Below are 18,485 nucleotides of genomic sequence, written 5' to 3' on the forward strand. Positions count from 1 at the left end.
GTCATTTCCACGGCGCATCTTGCTCATTTCCCTGCTAACACCACATCGCATACATAGGGAGTACTTCTTCCTGTACTCAGTACAGTGATACGCGCATCAAGTTGCTCAAAGCCTGTTCATCGTCCGAGTCTGTCGCCTGACAGTACTACTGCGCAATTGTTTATCTCGACCTTCGCTTTGTCGTGTACGGCCGTCGGACCTAATTACACCCAATCGCTATCCGTCCCGAAACCTCGACATTTTCGCTCATCGTTCCGCATCTCAGGTCCCAACAGCGCGACTCGTCGTTGATTTTGTGATTACGACCGCGACCGCGCTTCTTATCGCGACGACTGGATCACGGCAACCTCTCTAAAGCGCGGAGCCTTGGCGATCGTCGCATTCGCCTGACTTCAGATCGCATTGCCGTAGCGAATCAAGTCTTATTCCGACATATGCAAGGAGGCAGCAGGCGATGAAAGCTTTTGGAAGCGCACCAACACCCGACCCAACAAGGATCGTATCTCCAACTGTCGAACCTCCCAATCGCGCGAGCCCCTCTCCACCATTTACTGCTTCAGCAAGTACTGGAGCCACGAATACAGCCTCATCCTTTACTGCAAGTTCGGCATCGTCTGCCGCGACACCGTCAGCTATGGCCATGTCCGGCTATCTTCAGGCTGGTCATGCCTTTCGGCCGACCAAAGCGTCGCCATCGCCATACAATTCAAACATGCACGAAACCCCTAGATATGGAATGGGCGCATTCTCAGGCTCTGCGTCTCCTACAATTTGGGTCAAGATCCGACGCCTGCCGCTCAACACTACAGAGGAGTCGGTGAGACTCATGACCATGTTCACACACGAACAAATAGCTGAGGTAGAACTGCTCCCGGTGGAACAATCAGAAGACAGCGGTTTTCTCTCGGCTAACCTGCGATTCCGAACCATGGCTGGGGCACAACATGCCAAGACTACATTAGATGGGCTTTTGAACGCCACCAAGGAGGCCAACATGGTAGTCGAGATCAAGTCTGATGACTCACCTCTCGCGCAGCGATACTCTACAGATCCTTTGTCAGCGAACAACTCAGGCTCGCCGGCTTCAGCTGCGTCAGCATCATCTACAATTGGGCCTGGCCAGGTTCCAAGATTCAACAACAGCGGGTTCCATTCACTCGAGAACATTTCCCCCCAGACAAACAACGCTTATCCAGGCCACGAGCTCCCCAAGCCAAACTCAGGCGTTGATTTCAAGAACATGTTCTCCCCGCAGTCTCCTATCGGCAACCACCTGACCGAGCGTGGTAGGATGAGTGGCAAGGACCTCATTGCCCACGATTCTGCCGACGACGACGAAACGAGCAATCTTTTGAAGAACCCTCTTGCGTATGCCGAGATCAACAACGCACCCCCTCAGCGCAGAGCAACAGCACCTCAGATCCCTATCAGCAGCATGGCTGCTCTCTCGCTGAACACCAGCGCCATGCCGCCCCCGGGGCCCTCTTCCTTACCTCCATTCCACAACGTCATGTCGGCTCAGTCAGGACCCATGTCGCCTGTGGACAAGGGCGGTTTCAATGGTTACCCAGTAGCTTTTGGCCGACAAGCCTTCCCGCCAGTTAATCCAGCCGACCAGAACCCGCCTTGTAATACCCTCTACGTTGGCAATCTTCCTGGCGACGCATCCGAGGAGGAACTCAAGGGCGTCTTTGTCAAGCAACGTGGATACAAGCGTCTCTGCTTTCGAACCAAACAAAACGGGCCCATGTGTTTTGTCGAGTTTGAGGACGTCTCGTTTGCTACCAAGGCGCTCCATGAGCTCTACGGAACACCATTGCACAACAGTACCAAAGGTGGAATTCGTCTCAGTTTTTCCAAAAACCCTCTCGGTGTCCGATCTGGCCAGGCTCCCTCACACGCTAATTCCAACCAGATGGGTGGAATGCATCAACCCATGCCAGGCTCCGCGAATGGTTTCCCATTAGCAAACAGGCCGCCTCCTGGACTTGGACTGACCGTACCTCCCCCAGGTCTTGGGAGTGGCCGCGGCTATCCCTATATGAATGCAGGTCACGGCAACGGGGCCTTTGGTGGTCTTGCAAATTACGGCTGGAATGGGCCAGTTTACAATGACAACGATGACCCCAAGCGGAAGAGGAATCTTTTCACAGGGAACTATCCCCCTCGACACAATTACATGGTGGGAAAATAGCAGTCGCTCAGAAGATCGGGAAGCATAACGATTTAATGCAGACCCGAGTCAGGCTTGCGTATTCTTTTCTTTTCATTTTTTGCATTGTTTGCGATTTCTGTTCACTGTTTCGCCATGATTCCCCCTTTCCCATAACCCTGTGCATTTGCATCGTTGATATATATGGAGTTTTCTTGTCTTTTAATTCCTTCGGCTGGGAGCCCTCGGGCTTGATGAATACGTTGTTACTCTTTCAACACCGCGCTTACAGAACTTTGGGTGACTAGTTGTTGATTGACTCTTCTCAATCCGGTCTGTGATCGCTCACATGTTCCTCGCTGGACTTGAAACCAATGCGCAAAATTTGGCCCGGACCCAGCCGAAGATTCTTCTAGTTTATCGCTGTCAACGTCTTTCACTCGTTCATGATTTATGGCCTCGCGGGATACAAAAGAAAAAGAGGAAGCAGAGGGGAAGAAGAAAAAAGGATACATGAGCAAAAACGTTGCATTGCTCGCTACCTGAGACGGGTATCTGGGTACACACCGTGACGGAATACAAAAGGTCTTTTGCCACGAAAAGATGGAGAGTTTCAGGAAACACGGGCTGTTCGAATTCATTGAGTTCTTGTCAGAGCTGGGAGTTTATTTGGGCAATTCTGGATGGGCAAGGAACGCTGGAGCACGGAAGATACTGGAGCGGTCGCGCCGCATCACATTTTGCATTCAGAAGGGTTGGAGCATAGGACTGGACGACTACACGAAACAAGGGTTCATCATACGCATGCATACCAAGATACCATTAGCGGGCAATCCAGCAGATCGCTTCTGCGCCATGGAGGAGTTCCTTTTTTCGATCATTCAGCACGGGGGCCGGCGTCTGATCGTTTATCTCCTTTTTCAAGACGCTAAACATGTTGGGCCAAGAGTATTGACACGAGACAAAGGTCTTTGCTCGGTCTGGCACTAGGTCGGATCTTGTCACGGTGTTACATTCGAACGGAAAGGGATTGCATTGTATTGGATGGGATATTGAATGGGAAAGGTTCTGGGAGCGATATATCCACTAAGAAGCACTCGGTCAGGTGCAGGGAACAGGGCGTTCTTTCTTTGTTTTGTTTTCTTTCTCCCTGACATCGCTGGAAGGATATCAAGCGGAATCATTTTGTATAAATGCTCCCTCTGCGCAACACGCTAAGGGAGTCTTCGTCTGCTCAGATGGTAAATTATACAAAATGTTAAAGCGGACTTTCTGGGACTGGTGTTGGTCTTGTTTATTGATAGAGAAGAAATATATGTACGGTTGTTTATCTTGCCTGACTTGTCGCCTACGTTCGCACATGAGCTACTATAGCACTCAGGGCGCGGCCTTCTCCTGGCTGTTTGACTGTCCCAGTTCAATCGCTTGTCTGATAAGGCTCGTTCTCTGGAGCTTTGGATCTTGAGCCGCATCGTCTATGCAATGACAAATTCGGGCAATTACGTGAAGAAATATCGCGGACATCGTCATGGACCTCTCAGTCTGTTCGTGAATTGAATTGCAGTTTCTTATCCATCCATTAAGCGTCGAGTCAGCTTGATGTTGTAACTACTACCCTGGACGAAACGTGCATTCATTTCTGAAGCCGATGATATCCTCACAAGAAGAGAAACATGCATGCCTGCATGTTGTCTGTATTATGCGCAGAGTCCTAGAGTCATGATCATATGAGTGCCGACCAGCATCACCGGTGAGGCTTATCCATCTCGATGAGCCCGGCTATTTACCCAATGGCTACGAGACATCCACGTAGGGGCAATAGCAGGATGCTGACAAGGTAGGGTAGTATTGATGTGGCTTCAGTTGTTGATTATGCAAGTTAAAGTAGAGTCGGCGCTTCAGTCCTGAGCCGAGGCGCTTGTGCTGTGCCTGTCCTGTCTTGTGTAGGTATTGTATGAAGCTTGTGTCACGCACCCATCTGTATCTCTTTACATGCTCGGGAACCGGTGACGGGAGACTGCCCCAAGATGGTGTTTGCCGATATGCAACCGTCTCTGTTCAGAGCCCGACTTGATGGGGGGTTACAGTCACACGCTGCGAAGGTAGGGTAAGGTAAGTCAAGGCAAGATAGCTTACCCAGGTCCGCGGGCCGAGCCCTTAACGGACGGACGGGACGGGCGCGAAATCTTGAAACCACGAGCCAGGGGAGAGATTGAAAATATGCTGTGTGACATGGAGGGTTGTCATGTGGGAATAACCGGTAGCAGTCGAGCAAGGGGGGTGCTGTATAAGACGACAGGGGGTAGGAAATTAGGACGAGAGATTTCTGAGTTGAGACGAGTGCAGCAGATGTGTGGAAAGAGATCATTGGGCAGTTTCACGACGGGGAAGGGATCCGGTGAGTTGAAAGATACTACTGTACTGTAAGGGTAGGGAGCAGAGCATGTTACTTGCTGTAACTGGCATACTGATTGAGACTATGGATCCGATAACTTGTTGCGCTCTATGCAGAGACCAGAGCCTGGAGGATGATCATGCATGTGTGATAGATTCAGGATCAGACGCGGTGGTGTGGTGGTTGTATTGTTTGTACAGTTGCATAGCTCATGAATCTCTGACTGTAAAAGTTACCAATAATGTTGAGACAGGAAGGCAACTATTGGAAAGGTTGCGTCAACGAGGCTTTTGTCACATGTTTGTCAGGAGACGGCGCACTATTAAGTACACCATCATTGCCTGTAATTGCGCTTGAAAAGGCAACACTTGTTGGTGCGTATCTACAACAGATGATGAGTTCTAGCTCTTCACGTATCCATCGTGCCGTCATCATTCGCCCAGCTCATGGTCATGGTTGCCCATAGATCATGATACATGGGCTGTTGCCCTTCCAAGTTCATATTCATTGTAGGCAGTACAGAATTCATGTCGATTTCCGTGTCCCACGCCGGTAAGTATGGCTGCATGTCTTTATCAAACATAGGGCACCCTTGACGTCCTAAAGTGTCGCTAAGACTCGTTGTAAGCATGGCAACGCGGCGGTCATATTTCGCCTTGACTACACGTAGAACAACACGGCTTGCAGATAGCACATCTACACGTTTGCTAGCTGGTGTGAGATCCTCAGGACCCTCACACATGAACTCGAGAAACTCATCAAACCGCAGCTGTGAGCGTGCCCAGGCATGGTCCCAGTCGGGGACAGGAGTGATGGGGAAGGAGAGGCGCACAGCGAGGATGACGGACAGAATGAACTTTGTCCAGTCAATGCTGGTGAAATGCGTGAAGGTTTCGAGGTTCATGAGGTAGTCGAAAAGAGTGCGGATGTTGTTGACACAGCGGATGAGGCGAGTTGATGAAGGGTTGACAAAGCTTGGCTTCTTGGGGTTTGCGCGGGTGAGATAGAATACGGCGCCACCTTGGAGAAAGACGTCGAAGAATAGATGGGCGAGCTTCACAGGTGCTGAATAATGTTAGAGGAACGCGTGGTACTGACACAGGGGAACTTACCAGAGCGCGAAAGGTGCGGCACCATAGCTTCCTTCATCTCCCGATGTTGTGTCTCGAGTCCTAACAACATCAACTGAACCTGCTGGTTCACCTGAGGCTCATTGTCTCTAATTGACTTATTCGCCGTATTCATCATATTCGCCAGTCTGACAAGATAAGTCAATGCTACATCCCCGTCAACTTCAGCATGTCGCTGCAGAAGATCGCAACATTTCTCTGTCCAGGGTGTCCACGCAGGAACCAGGTGCTCCATACTGAATGTGCACATGAAGCTGTCGAGTGTGAGTAAGCTGGTTCTGGTGCGCTGAGTTGAGGACGTACTTTGACAAAGCATAGTGGTATGCTAGATACGCTCGTAGTTGATCGAGCTGGGCGCTACTCATTTCTCCAGGGATTGTGCTGGTAAGATATGCTGATTCCTGGTCGAGGTCGAGATCGCTTGCGAGATCGCCAGCCATGCGATAATACTGGAAGGCCTGTTTGTTCTTGGGACGTAGGTGGAACGGATACCTGTAAATGTTGGCATTCTATAGCAGATGGTTTAAAGGATAAACTTACCAAGCGCAGTAAATTAGAATGCCCTGTAGTAGGGAGATACTCCTTTCGCCACCAGCAACAAACTTGAGTCCCAGGACTTTCCGAAACTCCTCATCATAAAGACTGTGCCCCTGTAAAGTCCGCGACCCAGAAGCTGCAGCCAAAATGGCCAAGAGAACAAATGGTTTCGTCGCAGCAAGACTAGCCACCGTCTCGTCAGGCCGGAGAACGATAACAGGATAGTGGGCCAGCATTCCCCGGAAGGAAACCAACAGAGATTCGGCAGAGTCGAGGTTGAATTGGGGTTTTGCATGCAGAGACTGTATCGGATGCGTATGCGTCGAAGATGGAGTGGGTAAGCTTGTGAGCGGAGAGTCTTGGAAACTGCTGAGATCTGTGTCGCCATCTACAGGAAATATGGATTCAATGAATTGCGCGTGCGATTCACGCAAGTCATCAAAGTTCTCATCCACTTCTGGCTGCGTAGGAACTTCAAATTCAATGGTGAAAGTCTTTGACGGCGCTGGAGGAGGCGGGGGAGGCGGTTGATGAGTCTCTATAGCGCTGCAAGACAATGTCAGTCAACTTGCTTCGAATGTGACGGAAGGCATCCTACTGCTTCGTCCTTCGTCTTCTTGTTCGTGGTCCTGTTCGCGATATACATTCCTTCTTGGACTCGAGACATCTTGATCACCACGCCTTTGTCAGATTGGCTATCCTTTCGGAAAAGGTAATTAATTGTGTGATTTTGGCACGGAAATCTTACTTGCGACAGACCCCAGGTTGTTCACTTGGTTGACATTTGATCTTTGTCGCGCGACATGCTTCGCAGGCTGTTGAGATTCTCTTGCGCACGGGGCATGCTTCGATTGGTGATGGTTCGCTTGTCATTGCACAGTAATTATACCAAGTAGTCTAGGTAGTAGCTTGAAGATTGTACGAGGCAAAAGGATGCGACAGATAAAAGATCACCGGTGTAATAAGAAGCCGAATCAACACAATCCCCGACGGCTCTCGGATCTTACCCAGCCCCCCACTTCCCTATCTATTCTACTGTATAGGTATTCTGTCAGCAACGCCAAGAAAACCACAACGTACATACAAATTAGCGGATTGTATAGCATCGCAGCTGCTTATACCCAGAGTTGGTCAGACTCATGTGAAAATCATTCGTTCCATTATAAAACACTATTCCGCAGTCGGTGTTCAGGTTCATACCTACCTACCTACGCCAGGACCATATATGTGTACAATCATCCACAGAGTCTAAGGTTCTCATTCGCCCTGCCTGAAATTAACTCCTGGGTTTCCCTCCTTTAGTATCTTTTCAGCCGTCTCAAACAACGGCAACGCAAGCTTGCTAATCTCGTAGGCAGCAGCTGATGTCATGTGCTTAACTTGTCTGTGTCTCCCAATATCCCGCGTTGCGCATCCGATCGAACAGTATACAGCGGCTTTGCCATCGCCCTCCACTGACCCTTGCTCTCGTATGTCACACTGGTCGACGCAGTCTTTGCAAACCACAGCCTCCGACGCCGATTCTGCCCCTGTGTCACATTCCTCATAGTCAGTTTGTATACATCTATCCCCTGCCTCACAGTCGTGCTCCTTATCGATGTGATCATTCTACCAAAGTTAGCATCTCCTCTGGATAGACAAATGGAAACACTCACAAAGCCCTTGCCTTGGCACTCGTCCGAGCAGTATACCGTCATCCTTCGTCTGCCACCAAGCTGGACAAGTGCTTGACAAAGCGGGCATGAGAGGACATTCTTAGCATCCACCGATTTTGAGCAAACAGAACATGGTGGTAGGTCGTACAGATAATCAGACACGGCTGGCGTTTGGTTTACTTGAGCCCGACTCTTATTCTGCAGCCTGTTCTGTTCAAACGCCATCTTTGCCCTGCGTAGCTCATCGAGACGACCTCTGTGCGTGTCCCGTTGAGGTTCTGTCGTGCGGCTCGCCTTGAGGTCTTGCGCGATGCGATCGATGACTTGCTCAATGGACATCGTGTCGCTTGTCTCGTATGCTTCCAGATATGGCTGCGCGTTTTCCACAGCATCTCCTGTTTCTGAGTCTTTGAAAAAGAGATCAATGTAAAGCTGCTTCAGAGCCGTTGGATCGTTTTTGACAGCTCCCATCTTCTCTATCAGCGATTCTACGTCGGATTCCCAGTTGACTGGCTTCCCAACACCTTCCCAGATTCTCTCAATGAGTTCCTCGCGTCTCTTAACAGGGTCATCCAACATTGCTCTTAATTCGTCGGGGTCGGCCCCTCTGTCTCCTACCGAGAGGAACCGCGGATACATGCGCAGCACCCAGCGGTACCATGCCTCCTTTTCGGAAGCGATGCTGTCCTCGATGGCTTTGAGATCCATCTTCTTGTGATCTTTGACGTCGGTAAAAAGAACATCCAGCTCATTGAGGAACGCTCTTCGCTGTGAAAACCACTCTCTGCCCTCGGCGTCGCAGTAACGGGAGCGCATCCTTTCCAGAACTTTGGGGAAGCATTTTTCACAGTCCACCACGCTTCGTTTGCCGCATTCTTCTAGACATGTTCTCTTTATGGTGGACACCTCATCGGCGCATTGTTGTCTGTGGATCCTGGCGGCACTGAGCTCTGTCCAGTGCTCAGGCAGAGCAACTCTCACGTTTGAGCCCATTTCCCAGCAACGTGGGCCCTGATTTTTGATTCGATTTTGTTAATGATTGTTGTTTCCTGAATCTCGGAGAAGCCGTGATGTGATAGTATTTAAGTCAGGGGGTTGGTAAGAGGTTGAGTTTGCTTGAATTTCCTTATGTCGGTGAAGGCGCGTTAATGAGTTAGATATGAATCAAGGTCAGAATGTCTGAGAATAAAAGATTTATCCTTCATTTGTCGAGCCTTGCGGTGTTGCTTGCTATTGTTATTGATGAGATGAGAAGCAAGGGTGAAGACCTCCAGTCCCAGGATCTGGATGTAGTTTCACCGAGGTTTAGGCGATCCAGATGCTCCTACCTCGATCAAAACATAACATTTGAGTCAAAAGAAAAGGCTCAATGGAGTGGTCTTTACGGATGCGTGGCGTGTCATGTTTGTAATGCCGTGTATTGGCTTAAAGATGTAGGACAGAGGGCGTATCTCCATCGGTCTGAGAGCATTGCGTCTTTCGTTACTTACACCTTCATACCAGTAATGGAAATCATAGAATCTTTCACTGTCATTTCAGAACCAAGCTTCATGTTATACAGTAAATCTTTTCGGATGTATTCAAAGACGAACAGGCGAAATTAAAGTAAACGCTTAATTATTCTCTTACATCCACACATTCACAGTGATGTGTGTGTGGTTGTTCTAGATATTCAAGAGCTTATGCACATAGCGAGGTTTCACCTTGCAGAGCTAATCTTATCAGTCCTGTCGCATCAACTTTCATCATTTCGCGGTCCTGGCGCATTCAATCTAAACAACCACCAACCAACACCAAGGACCAATCAATACAAATCAATAAAAAATGGTATAGACCGCCCATCGCTGTCTCAATACCCCTCTTGGCTAACAGCTCCAGGCCGATAAACTCCGAACCCAGCAAGAACTCGAGCGCCTTCAGGCAAAGTACATCGGTACTGGTCATCCAGACACTACCAGCTGGGAATGGCGCACCAACATCCAGCGCGATACCTACTCTTCCATCGCCGGCCACCGTCCTCTACTCTCTTACATCGCTTTGGCTGAGAATGAACCTATCTCCAAAGTCCGCGCTCAAATGATTAGGGTACTCTCAATTATGCGACTTGATGGCCGATCAACGACTGACGATTTTGCACAGAAAATGGTTCAGCCCTGCGGTCCGCCTCCTCCACGTGAAGATTAGAACGACGTGTATCCGTACACTACGGGCGATTATGTGCAAAACTTGCGAAGGATTCAGAATTGGTTTGTTGGATTTTCCGGACGGCGTCAAGGATTGATACCCCCGTAGAAGGGAGGATTTTAGACATGCAATATCACATTTCACCTTGCGACCACATTCAAAATCTCGTGTTCAGAAAGACAATGCTCCGGGATGTATTGGTTGGGTATCATAGCGCCGACATTATTCCTCGTTCCTAGGGTCTCATTCTTGCATTCGACTGGCCTTCGCGTCGACTTCCTCGTCATCACCGTTTTGCCGAGGGTCTCTAATGTTCAGACTCGAACGAAGCTTCTTCTCCATTTCCTCGTTCCAGCTGTCACCATAGACTTCTCGCGTCATGCCCATCACACCACTCAAGCCAACTTCTTCCTTGCCGCGCGGGCCAACATGCCATGTGATGGTATGCTCACCGTCTTGGCCTAGAGGTGGCCGTTCAACTCTCTTGGTCACGTATCCTTGCCTCTCCATTCTCTTGAGGATGGTTTCGGTCTTGTCCATCGACACATTCTGATCGGCATTCATTCGTTGAAGATGGCGCTTCAGCTTTTGTTCACTGAGCTCCCCGCCACTGAGATAGATCAACGTGATGACCAATGTGTAGAAAGCCGTATACGTAGCCTCGTCGTCTGGGCTGGGTGTTTTCGAAGGTCCGAGGATCGCGGCGCTGCGGTATGCTTCTGGTAACGTAGAGGTAAGAATATAAGAACCGGAACCAAGCTTGGGCTGTGAGTTGCTCTTCATGGCTACCGGGTATTAGCGGAAGCCTGTCATGGAAGCGATACCACATACCTTGACGCTTCTCCTGAAGCGAAACCTTTTCTCTAACAGGCAATTCTCGCATCTCCATGCCCCAATACTCTCTCAGCTGCTTTTGCGCCATATCAAAAATGCGCCGGAAAGAACGACCTTGATTTCCAAGGACTCGACCTTTGTTAGCTTTGGTCTGGCATTCGAGGGTGGGGGCTATTACCTCGCTCTTTGATGCCATCTCTTCGTATGACGGTTCTTGAGAATTCGCAAGATATAGCATAGCGAACAAGCTTCTTCGCTAATTGTTCGTCGGCGCTCTGCACTTGAGTTCTGTCGCCGTCCATTTCGGCATCGCTAGGGTCGTGGTCGTTTTGTTCGTCTTCTGAATCAGCTCTGTTTCTTTGTCTGGGACGGGCGTCCTCTTCTGATTCCTCGGCCTCGACCTGAGGTGTATGTTAGCTTGGTGCTCTGTAGATAAATCACGGGTGACTTACAGGGCGGCGACGTCTTTGTGGAGGCATGATTACGGATGAAAGGAAAATTGCAAACACTGGGTATTCAAGGGAACAGAAGAACTCAGAAACAGCTAAATCATACAAACGCGGTTGCAATTGACGAATACTTAACAAACACTGAGGGGTTGGTAAGTTAAATGGACGGAAGGCTTTACGCGGTTGAGCGCGTCCAGTCTTATCGGGTTATTACTTATCGCTTATCGCTTAGTCGCTTATCGGATAAAATTTCCTGGGAATCAATTCTCAGTCTTGAATCGGCCTGGTCGCACTGTCGCAATCTGCTCCCTTAATGGGGGTTTTGTATTATTACTCTCTTTCTCGATGATTTCTAGAGCGGTCCGAGTGCCGCGAATTTGCCTGGCATGCAGGTTCGGCTTAATAACTCAACGCAGCGCCAGCTTGGGCTTCCGACCGAATCCAGTTCGCGAGGGTATCGGACGACGATTATATACATCCGACATAGGGAAATCGGGAGATGGCAGGATTGAGTCTTTTGTTTCTGAAAAAGACGTGCCGAAGAGGAATTCAGAACAAGAACCAGTCGAAGAAGAGTCAACGACGACAACAACACCACCGAAAGGTGCTGTAGAATCGACTAATAGCACCCCCGCCACCGAGATCGACTCTAAATCAACCCCAACATCCGAAGAGACGTCAATTGGCTCTGCACAAACTGAACCTGATAGTCCTGTGGACGAAGCATCGCCCTTAGGAGGGAAGTCAGACTACACCCCGGCGAACTCGTCAAACAAGCCCAATAATGGTGTTTCTGAGCTACCTGATCTGGACGAGCCCGCTTCTGAGCAACGGCCGGGGCCTGTGCATGAATTAGATGAGCTTATAGACGACAATTCGACAAGATCAGACCCGAAGTTTGACGTTTCCGAGCTCCCTGAACTTGACGATGGGTTCTCAGGGAGTGATCAGACGACCAGGCCTTGGCCAAAGCGAAGATTTCGCGACGAGCTACTTCACGAAGAGTCTCTTGGTGTTCCATCGTTGGGACTTCCAGCTGACGCTATCGTGATCAATAACCCGAATAAGACACGAATTGAAAGAAAGGCTCCCATTGTGGTGGAAGAAGAAGAGGCCCAGCCGGCCAATATTGACTGGGAAAGCATGAATCCTGCCGAGCCTGTTGAGCCTCCGACGGAAGAGATCAATGCCAACATTGAAGAATTTCGCCCTGATACTCGTATTCTTCGATTAACAGATATTCAGTCTTTGATCGAGTCGCTTTGCAGCGGGTTTACAACTAATCAGTTGAAAGATTACCATCGCGACCGCCAGCCGGAGCAGCAGCAGGGCGAGATCATGAACTACTCCTGGGTTGAAGAGAGTGTCCCCTGGGCATCAATCAATTCGATCCAGGTCCGTGGTATCGACAAGACGGCAATTGCTCAAAAGATCGTTCTCTATAAGTGGGGAATTGAAGTAATGGAACACGAAAACGACCTTGGAAAAGCTTACGTCCGAATGGATCCTTATATTTTCCCTTTTCTCTTGTGTTTGTGGCCCCCAGCTTGATCAAACAGCACGGTTACTAACAATTGTAGATGGTCCGAACAACATATCGCGCTTGCTATGGGAGTTGAGACGGGATTTCCTGGTAGGCGAGGACGAAAAGTTGACTCTGAGCGTCCAAAGATCTCGTCTCAACATCACAGCGAGAAAGTCAACGACTTACGGCGTTCTTGCCTACATTGATCAGTGCCTACAGAAAATGCACACTCGAACCATCGATGTGGTACCATACCTCCCTCGTGATACGAGTCTCCCGAAACCGGCGGAACTTAAGGAGCTTGGTCGACTCACCAAGACATCCATCAGGCGCATCAAGGAGGGCACAAAAAACGTACGTCTTACTGGTATTCTAGAAAATAAAATAAACAGATTTCACTCTAACCAGCTGCTAGAAATTTATGGTCTCCTGGTTGCCCGACTCTGATGAGGCTCCAGCCGGGACAGAAGACCGCGCAGACATGGTATTCCGCTTGATGGCTGGCCTTACTGTCCCAGTCACCGACAACGCTCTCCAGTGCATTCCGTCACGAGGAGACAAAGTGGGCGGTCAGTTTGTCCAAGTTCGAAGACAGACTAGAGCTATGTCTTGGAGAGACAAGCTAGGCCGATGGTTAAGGGTTGTTGACCCCGTCACCAAGCCTAACTGGTCCACCAAGGAGACGTCGCGTCTGGAGCTGGCAGCTTCAGCCGAATTTATTAACTCAAAGCCTGAGGAAGCCAAGGAAACTACTACTGCGACCTTTGGGCATATCCTGCACTCAGAGTCCGATGACTCAATGAAATCCCTCTCTCGCAAACGTCGCATTCTATTACCGTTCACTCCTCATCCCGCCTCCTTCTCTGCCTTAAAGCCGGATGACGACAAGCCCATTAAAGAATACACGACCATTGTTATTAACCTTGTGCCTCACGAAGAACGCAAAAGCGGCCGCAGCAGCGATGCACAGAAAGGGAACAAACATCCTGCGGTCCGTATCAACATACCTGTTAACCCTGGCGTTGATTTTGACAAATTCCGGCTTCCTGATAACATGACCGCCGATTTCTTTGCTTTCTGGCATGTGAACGATGTACTACTACCAAGTGAGGCTGTTGACGTCCGCCTCCAGCACGAACGCTCACAAGTCCTGAAACTCTCCACCAATCCGAATCTACAGACGTTCCTGGAAGCATCTCAATTTAAGCTAGACGAAGGTAAGCTTCGAACGCCGAGTCAAGTCATGCTCCACGTCCCGGAAATGTGGCTGGGTGGTAAGCAACCCGGCCTCAACTCTCAAAGAAAGAAACAGGATGTTCTCTACGATTTTCGAGGTACTGAGATCCACCAAACTGTCGAGATGTCCTGGCGTGGCCATACATTGCGCTACTCTAGCATCGAGGCAGGTCAGCAGGGTGGCCAACGCCAGGAAATTACGTTGCAGGCTGGTACACCAAGTGAAAGCCCTGTCGATTTCAATGGCGAAAGACGAGCGAGCTTCTTGCAGTTGGTCGAGGAAATGGCCACTGGCAAGTGCTTCTCTTGGTATGAGGGCTATCAGTCTATCAAAAACCGCCAGTTGGAAGACTACAGTTACAACTTGCCTGAGAGGGAGCTCACGGACGACATCATCGTGGAAGATAAATTTGATTCAAGGGGTCGCTTTAAGGCTGTTGAACGTGAGAAAAGGAAACGACAAAGCGCTCCGAAAGCCCAAAAGGCTCGAAAATCGCAAGCTTCTTCCGAAACAGATGCATTAATCGAATCGAGGAATGAGCCAGTCTTTGACGACATCGATAAGTTGCTCGCGGCCGAGAATGAGGACAGCATCGAAACGAAGCCCGAAGTTGAGGAAGAGTCCATTCAACACCAAGAAACAGAAGAGCTCATGGCTCTTCTCGATATCCCCTCTAAGCAGAAAACTGTCGTATATGAGGAAGACAAGCAACCTTCCATCGTTGAGGGTGCTGCTACAAACGAGGCAGCTGGGAGCGAGAAGCAAATTATCAACAGTGAAGGTACCACTAAAGACGAGGCCCCCAGCACCAATGATTCCGAAGCCACTGCCGTCGATGCCTCGTCTGATAAAAATGGCGTACCCACGATGGATAAGAAGAGCGCCACCGCGGCCGAGCACGAGAGAGTTCGCAACGAAATACTGAATAACTTTTTCGGGGCCGAAGCATTGATGACCGAGCCCACTGCGGCTGGCGACAACAAGAACAATACCAAGAACAGGCCAGGCGCCGCTCGCAAGGCGAAGATCGCGACTCGCAAGTACACTATTCGAGACCTGGAACAGCCCGCAAAGAAGAAGAACAACAACAAGGTGGAGGAAGATCCATTCCTTGCCCAGTTTGCCGCACGAGCGACCAGCAATAACAGAGTCGCAGACCCAAATGCCGTTGCTGGCTTCTTTGACACTCTTCCAACGGAGAACAATGGAAAGCCTAAGGGGCAGTCAAGGAGTGTCAAAGGAGGCAACAAAAGGAAGAAGAGTGATAGGAGGTGAGCATCAGTGGGCGCACCACCGGATTCTTGAATGGAAACAGCAATGGGAGGCTACGAACATGCCAACCAAGGATGCATGCTCAAGGTAGTGGCGGGTATGTTTTTGGATCAGGTTGGGGGTATGAATGATCATTTCTGTATAGTATAAAAGCATGTGTATCATATGTAACAACACCATTGGACGTATAGACAGGGAATATCATGTATGGTTTATGACTATGACGAGGTACGTCAATGTACACCAAGGACAATCCTATCAAGATTACCAACGCTCCCAGATGAGACGTATGGGGAACAAATGATCCACAGGCAACAGGACAACATCTAACCCCCTAGAAACAACTTAAGACATGGAGCACAGTGAACGAAACTTCATAGCCCGTAGCCTAATCAGATGGACAAGCATCACCAGAGGCTTCATTTGCTCGAGACACAAGGACCACATCACATCAAATCACGAGTAGCATGAGGAACAAGAAAAATTGCACGAATCACTTCTAGACTCTCTATTCTTTTTTGATTTGCACAAAATCCTAGGCATTTTTTTCCGCCTTTCATCCTGTGCCCCCAGGCAAAAGCCGAGTGCTCATGCCAACATAATCATTTCATCGTAGAAGCGAGTACATCAGCCCTTGGGCGTGAGATCAAAGTCGTAAGATCCCACAGGAGGTTGTCATTTCAGAAATAAGTCGCTTATTTCTTACCAGCCTTAGCAGCGGACTTGGTGACCTTGCCGGAACCACCAACGGACTTCTCGACGGCCTTGATGACACCGACGGCGACGGTCTGTCGCATGTCACGGACGGCGAAACGACCCAGAGGAGGGTAGTCAGTGAAAGCCTCAACACACATGGGCTTGGAAGGAACCATCTTGACGATGGCAGAGTCACCAGACTTGATGAACTTGGGGGCGGCCTCAGTAGCCTTACCGGTTCGGCGGTCGATCTTCTCCTGGATCTCGGCGAACTTGCAGGCAATGTGGGCAGTGTGGCAATCGAGGACGGGAGCGTAACCAGCACCGACCTGACCGGGGTGGTTGAGGACAATGACCTGAGCGGTGAAAGAAGCGGCACCAGCGGGGGGGTCGTTCTTGGAGTCACCAGCGACGTTACCACGTCGGATGTCCTTGACGGAAACGTTCTTCACGTTGAAGCCAACGTTGTCACCGGGCTGGCCCTCAGTGAGCTGCTCGTGGTGCATCTCGACGGACTTGACTTCAGTGGTGACGTTGGAAGGAGCGAAGGTAACGACCATACCGGGCTTGATGATACCAGTCTCGATACGGCCGACGGGAACCGTTCCAATACCACCGATCTTGTAAACATCCTGAAGGGGAAGTCGGAGGGGCTTGTCGTTGGGTCGCTTGGGGGGCTCGATGGAGTCAATGGCCTCAAGGAGGGTCTTGCCGGAGAGCTTGCCAGACTTGATCTCACGCTCCCAGCCCTTGTACCAGGGGCAGTTGGTGGAGGCAGTCAACATGTTGTCACCGTTGAAACCGGAGATGGGGACGAAAGCGACAGCCTTGGGGTTGTAGCCGACCTTCTTGATGAAAGAGGAGGTCTCCTTGATGATCTCCTGGTAACGGGCCTCAGACCACTTGGTGGTGTCCATCTTGTTGATGGCGACGATGAGGTTCTTGACACCAAGGGTGTAGGCAAGGAGAGCGTGCTCACGGGTCTGGCCATCCTTGGAGATACCAGCCTCGAACTCACCAGTACCGGCGGCAATGATGAGAATAGCGCAATCGGCCTGGGAAGTACCAGTGATCATGTTCTTGATGAAATCACGGTGACCGGGAGCGTCTGGAATACATGTTAGCATGAGAAGGTTATGAGTGTAAATGATGACAACATACCAATGACGGTGACATAGTAGCGAGGAGTCTCGAACTTCCAGAGAGCGATATCGATGGTGATACCACGCTCACGCTCGGCCTTGAGCTTGTCAAGAACCCAGGCGTACTTGAAGGAACCCTTACCGAGCTCGGCGGCTTCCTATTGTCGAATGGTTAGTGACTGATTGACACGTGATGCCCTGGAGGTGATTTTGTGGGAAGAGGGCAAGCGCCTGTCACTCGAGTAGCGGGGTATAGGCCCCACCAAAAAATTACGATTGAACCGCAAATTTTTGTACTCGAGCGGGGTAACAGGCGCATATTCAGTCGAGACTGATTCGAGTGATGGATCGGTGGGCAGAGGGCGTGCGATCGAGGAAAATGTAAACCAACCTTCTCGAACTTCTCGATGGTTCGCTTGTCGATACCACCGCACTGGTAGATCAAGTGACCGGTCTATGCAATCTTGTCAGCAAATGTATAAGTTGAATTTACCCCGCCACGTATGGTGGGGTTGATCACTGCTGATAAGCAGGTCATTGAGGGTAGTACTCACAGTGGTCGACTTGCCAGAGTCGACGTGGCCGATGACGACGACGTTAAGGTGAGTCTTCTCCTCCTTACCCATTTTGACGGTTGTGGATGATTTGTATGAAGATTTTTGATGTACGTGCTGTAAAATTGTCAGCGCCCGAAAGAAACGAAGCGAGGAAGGCAGGCAATGATAAAGAGGATCGTGAGATGTTGCGATAAAGCAAGGAATCTTGACGATGCTCTTGTTCAAAGCCTTGAAGGGTTGGACGTACAAATTCGCAGATCGGATGCTTGAACCGGGTATGCGAGACGAGGAGGGAAGAGAAGAAAAGATTTAAGGGAAGAGGTGGGAGGAGGAGATTTAAAAAGGCCACGGGAGGGAGGAGGGGTGGGGTGGGGTGAAAGGCAGGTGCGGCGGCGCGGGGCAACCAGCTTGGGAAACCCTAACAGCAGCGAGGTTTTTTTCTTGAGGCAGGTGGGGTCATTTCGGCCAATGACTGAGCTCCAAAGCGTAGGCAATGACGGCGAGTGAGCCAGACCTGCTCAGAGTTGAGGAATGGTATGAGGAGGGGCAGAAGGAGCTTGACAGAGGTCACAATATTAGATGTTTGTCATTGAGAAGGGGCCATGTATGTAGAACTCTATAGAGCTATTGCTGGAGTGTATCATATTGCTCGGGTAGCTGGAGGTTGAGATTGAGAGCTGTCAAGGTGCTACTGGCGGTTCTCGTGGTTGATACCAGCGT

General features: G+C 50.0%; 7 protein-coding genes across 7 annotated transcripts; 3 read left to right on the plus strand and 4 right to left on the minus strand.

The window, feature by feature from the left end:
• Positions 1-454: 454 nt before the first annotated feature.
• On the plus strand, positions 455-2,194 carry B0J16DRAFT_320193 (RNA binding protein; the record flags this gene model as incomplete). Its single annotated transcript, XM_046125553.1, has 1 exon — positions 455-2,194. One exon carries the CDS (start codon positions 455-457, stop codon positions 2,192-2,194), a length of 1,740 nt encoding a protein of 579 aa, XP_045983044.1.
• A 112-nt stretch (positions 2,195-2,306) lies between these two features.
• B0J16DRAFT_130656 (uncharacterized protein) lies at positions 2,307-3,199 on the minus strand. The gene is made up of 2 exons (XM_046121755.1): positions 2,987-3,199; positions 2,307-2,677 (listed from the first exon to the last, which is right to left on the minus strand). The coding sequence occupies exons 1-2, from the start codon at positions 3,031-3,033 to the stop codon at positions 2,419-2,421; spliced, it is 306 nt and encodes a 101-aa protein (XP_045983045.1). The 5' UTR covers positions 3,034-3,199; the 3' UTR covers positions 2,307-2,418.
• A 1,757-nt stretch (positions 3,200-4,956) lies between these two features.
• B0J16DRAFT_355805 (uncharacterized protein) lies at positions 4,957-8,862 on the minus strand (the record flags this gene model as incomplete). The annotated part of the gene is made up of 7 exons (XM_046129435.1): positions 4,957-5,612; positions 5,660-5,931; positions 5,981-6,169; positions 6,218-6,752; positions 6,963-7,059; positions 7,496-7,822; positions 7,870-8,862. 7 exons carry the CDS (start codon positions 8,860-8,862, stop codon positions 4,957-4,959), a joined length of 3,069 nt encoding a protein of 1,022 aa, XP_045983046.1.
• A 726-nt stretch (positions 8,863-9,588) lies between these two features.
• On the plus strand, positions 9,589-10,224 carry B0J16DRAFT_341562 (splicing factor 3B subunit 5/RDS3 complex subunit 10). The gene is made up of 3 exons (XM_046127837.1): positions 9,589-9,696; positions 9,748-9,954; positions 10,009-10,224. The coding sequence occupies exons 1-3, from the start codon at positions 9,694-9,696 to the stop codon at positions 10,051-10,053; spliced, it is 255 nt and encodes an 84-aa protein (XP_045983047.1). The 5' UTR covers positions 9,589-9,693; the 3' UTR covers positions 10,054-10,224.
• Positions 10,006-11,538, minus strand: B0J16DRAFT_131196 (MAGE family-domain-containing protein). Its single transcript, XM_046121757.1, has 4 exons — positions 11,340-11,538; positions 11,066-11,288; positions 10,885-11,016; positions 10,006-10,838 (listed from the first exon to the last, which is right to left on the minus strand). The coding sequence occupies exons 1-4, from the start codon at positions 11,364-11,366 to the stop codon at positions 10,297-10,299; spliced, it is 924 nt and encodes a 307-aa protein (XP_045983048.1). The 5' UTR covers positions 11,367-11,538; the 3' UTR covers positions 10,006-10,296.
• A 1-nt stretch (position 11,539) lies between these two features.
• On the plus strand, positions 11,540-15,635 carry B0J16DRAFT_131229 (mitochondrial inner-membrane-bound regulator-domain-containing protein). The gene is made up of 3 exons (XM_046121758.1): positions 11,540-12,867; positions 12,917-13,215; positions 13,277-15,635. Exons 1-3 carry the CDS (start codon positions 11,682-11,684, stop codon positions 15,371-15,373), a joined length of 3,582 nt encoding a protein of 1,193 aa, XP_045983049.1. The 5' UTR covers positions 11,540-11,681; the 3' UTR covers positions 15,374-15,635.
• Positions 15,636-15,837: 202 nt separating this feature from the next.
• On the minus strand, positions 15,838-18,120 carry B0J16DRAFT_341566 (elongation factor 1-alpha). The gene is made up of 5 exons (XM_046127838.1): positions 18,013-18,120; positions 17,763-17,879; positions 17,600-17,662; positions 17,228-17,366; positions 15,838-17,174 (listed from the first exon to the last, which is right to left on the minus strand). Exons 2-5 carry the CDS (start codon positions 17,832-17,834, stop codon positions 16,066-16,068), a joined length of 1,383 nt encoding a protein of 460 aa, XP_045983050.1. The 5' UTR covers positions 17,835-17,879; positions 18,013-18,120; the 3' UTR covers positions 15,838-16,065.
• Positions 18,121-18,485: the final 365 nt, after the last annotated feature.

This window comes from Fusarium flagelliforme (assembly GCF_020744385.1).
Source record: "Fusarium flagelliforme strain FIESC 12 MPI-CAGE-AA-0113 chromosome Unknown B0J16scaffold_4, whole genome shotgun sequence".
Lineage (NCBI taxonomy): Eukaryota > Fungi > Ascomycota > Sordariomycetes > Hypocreales > Nectriaceae > Fusarium > Fusarium flagelliforme.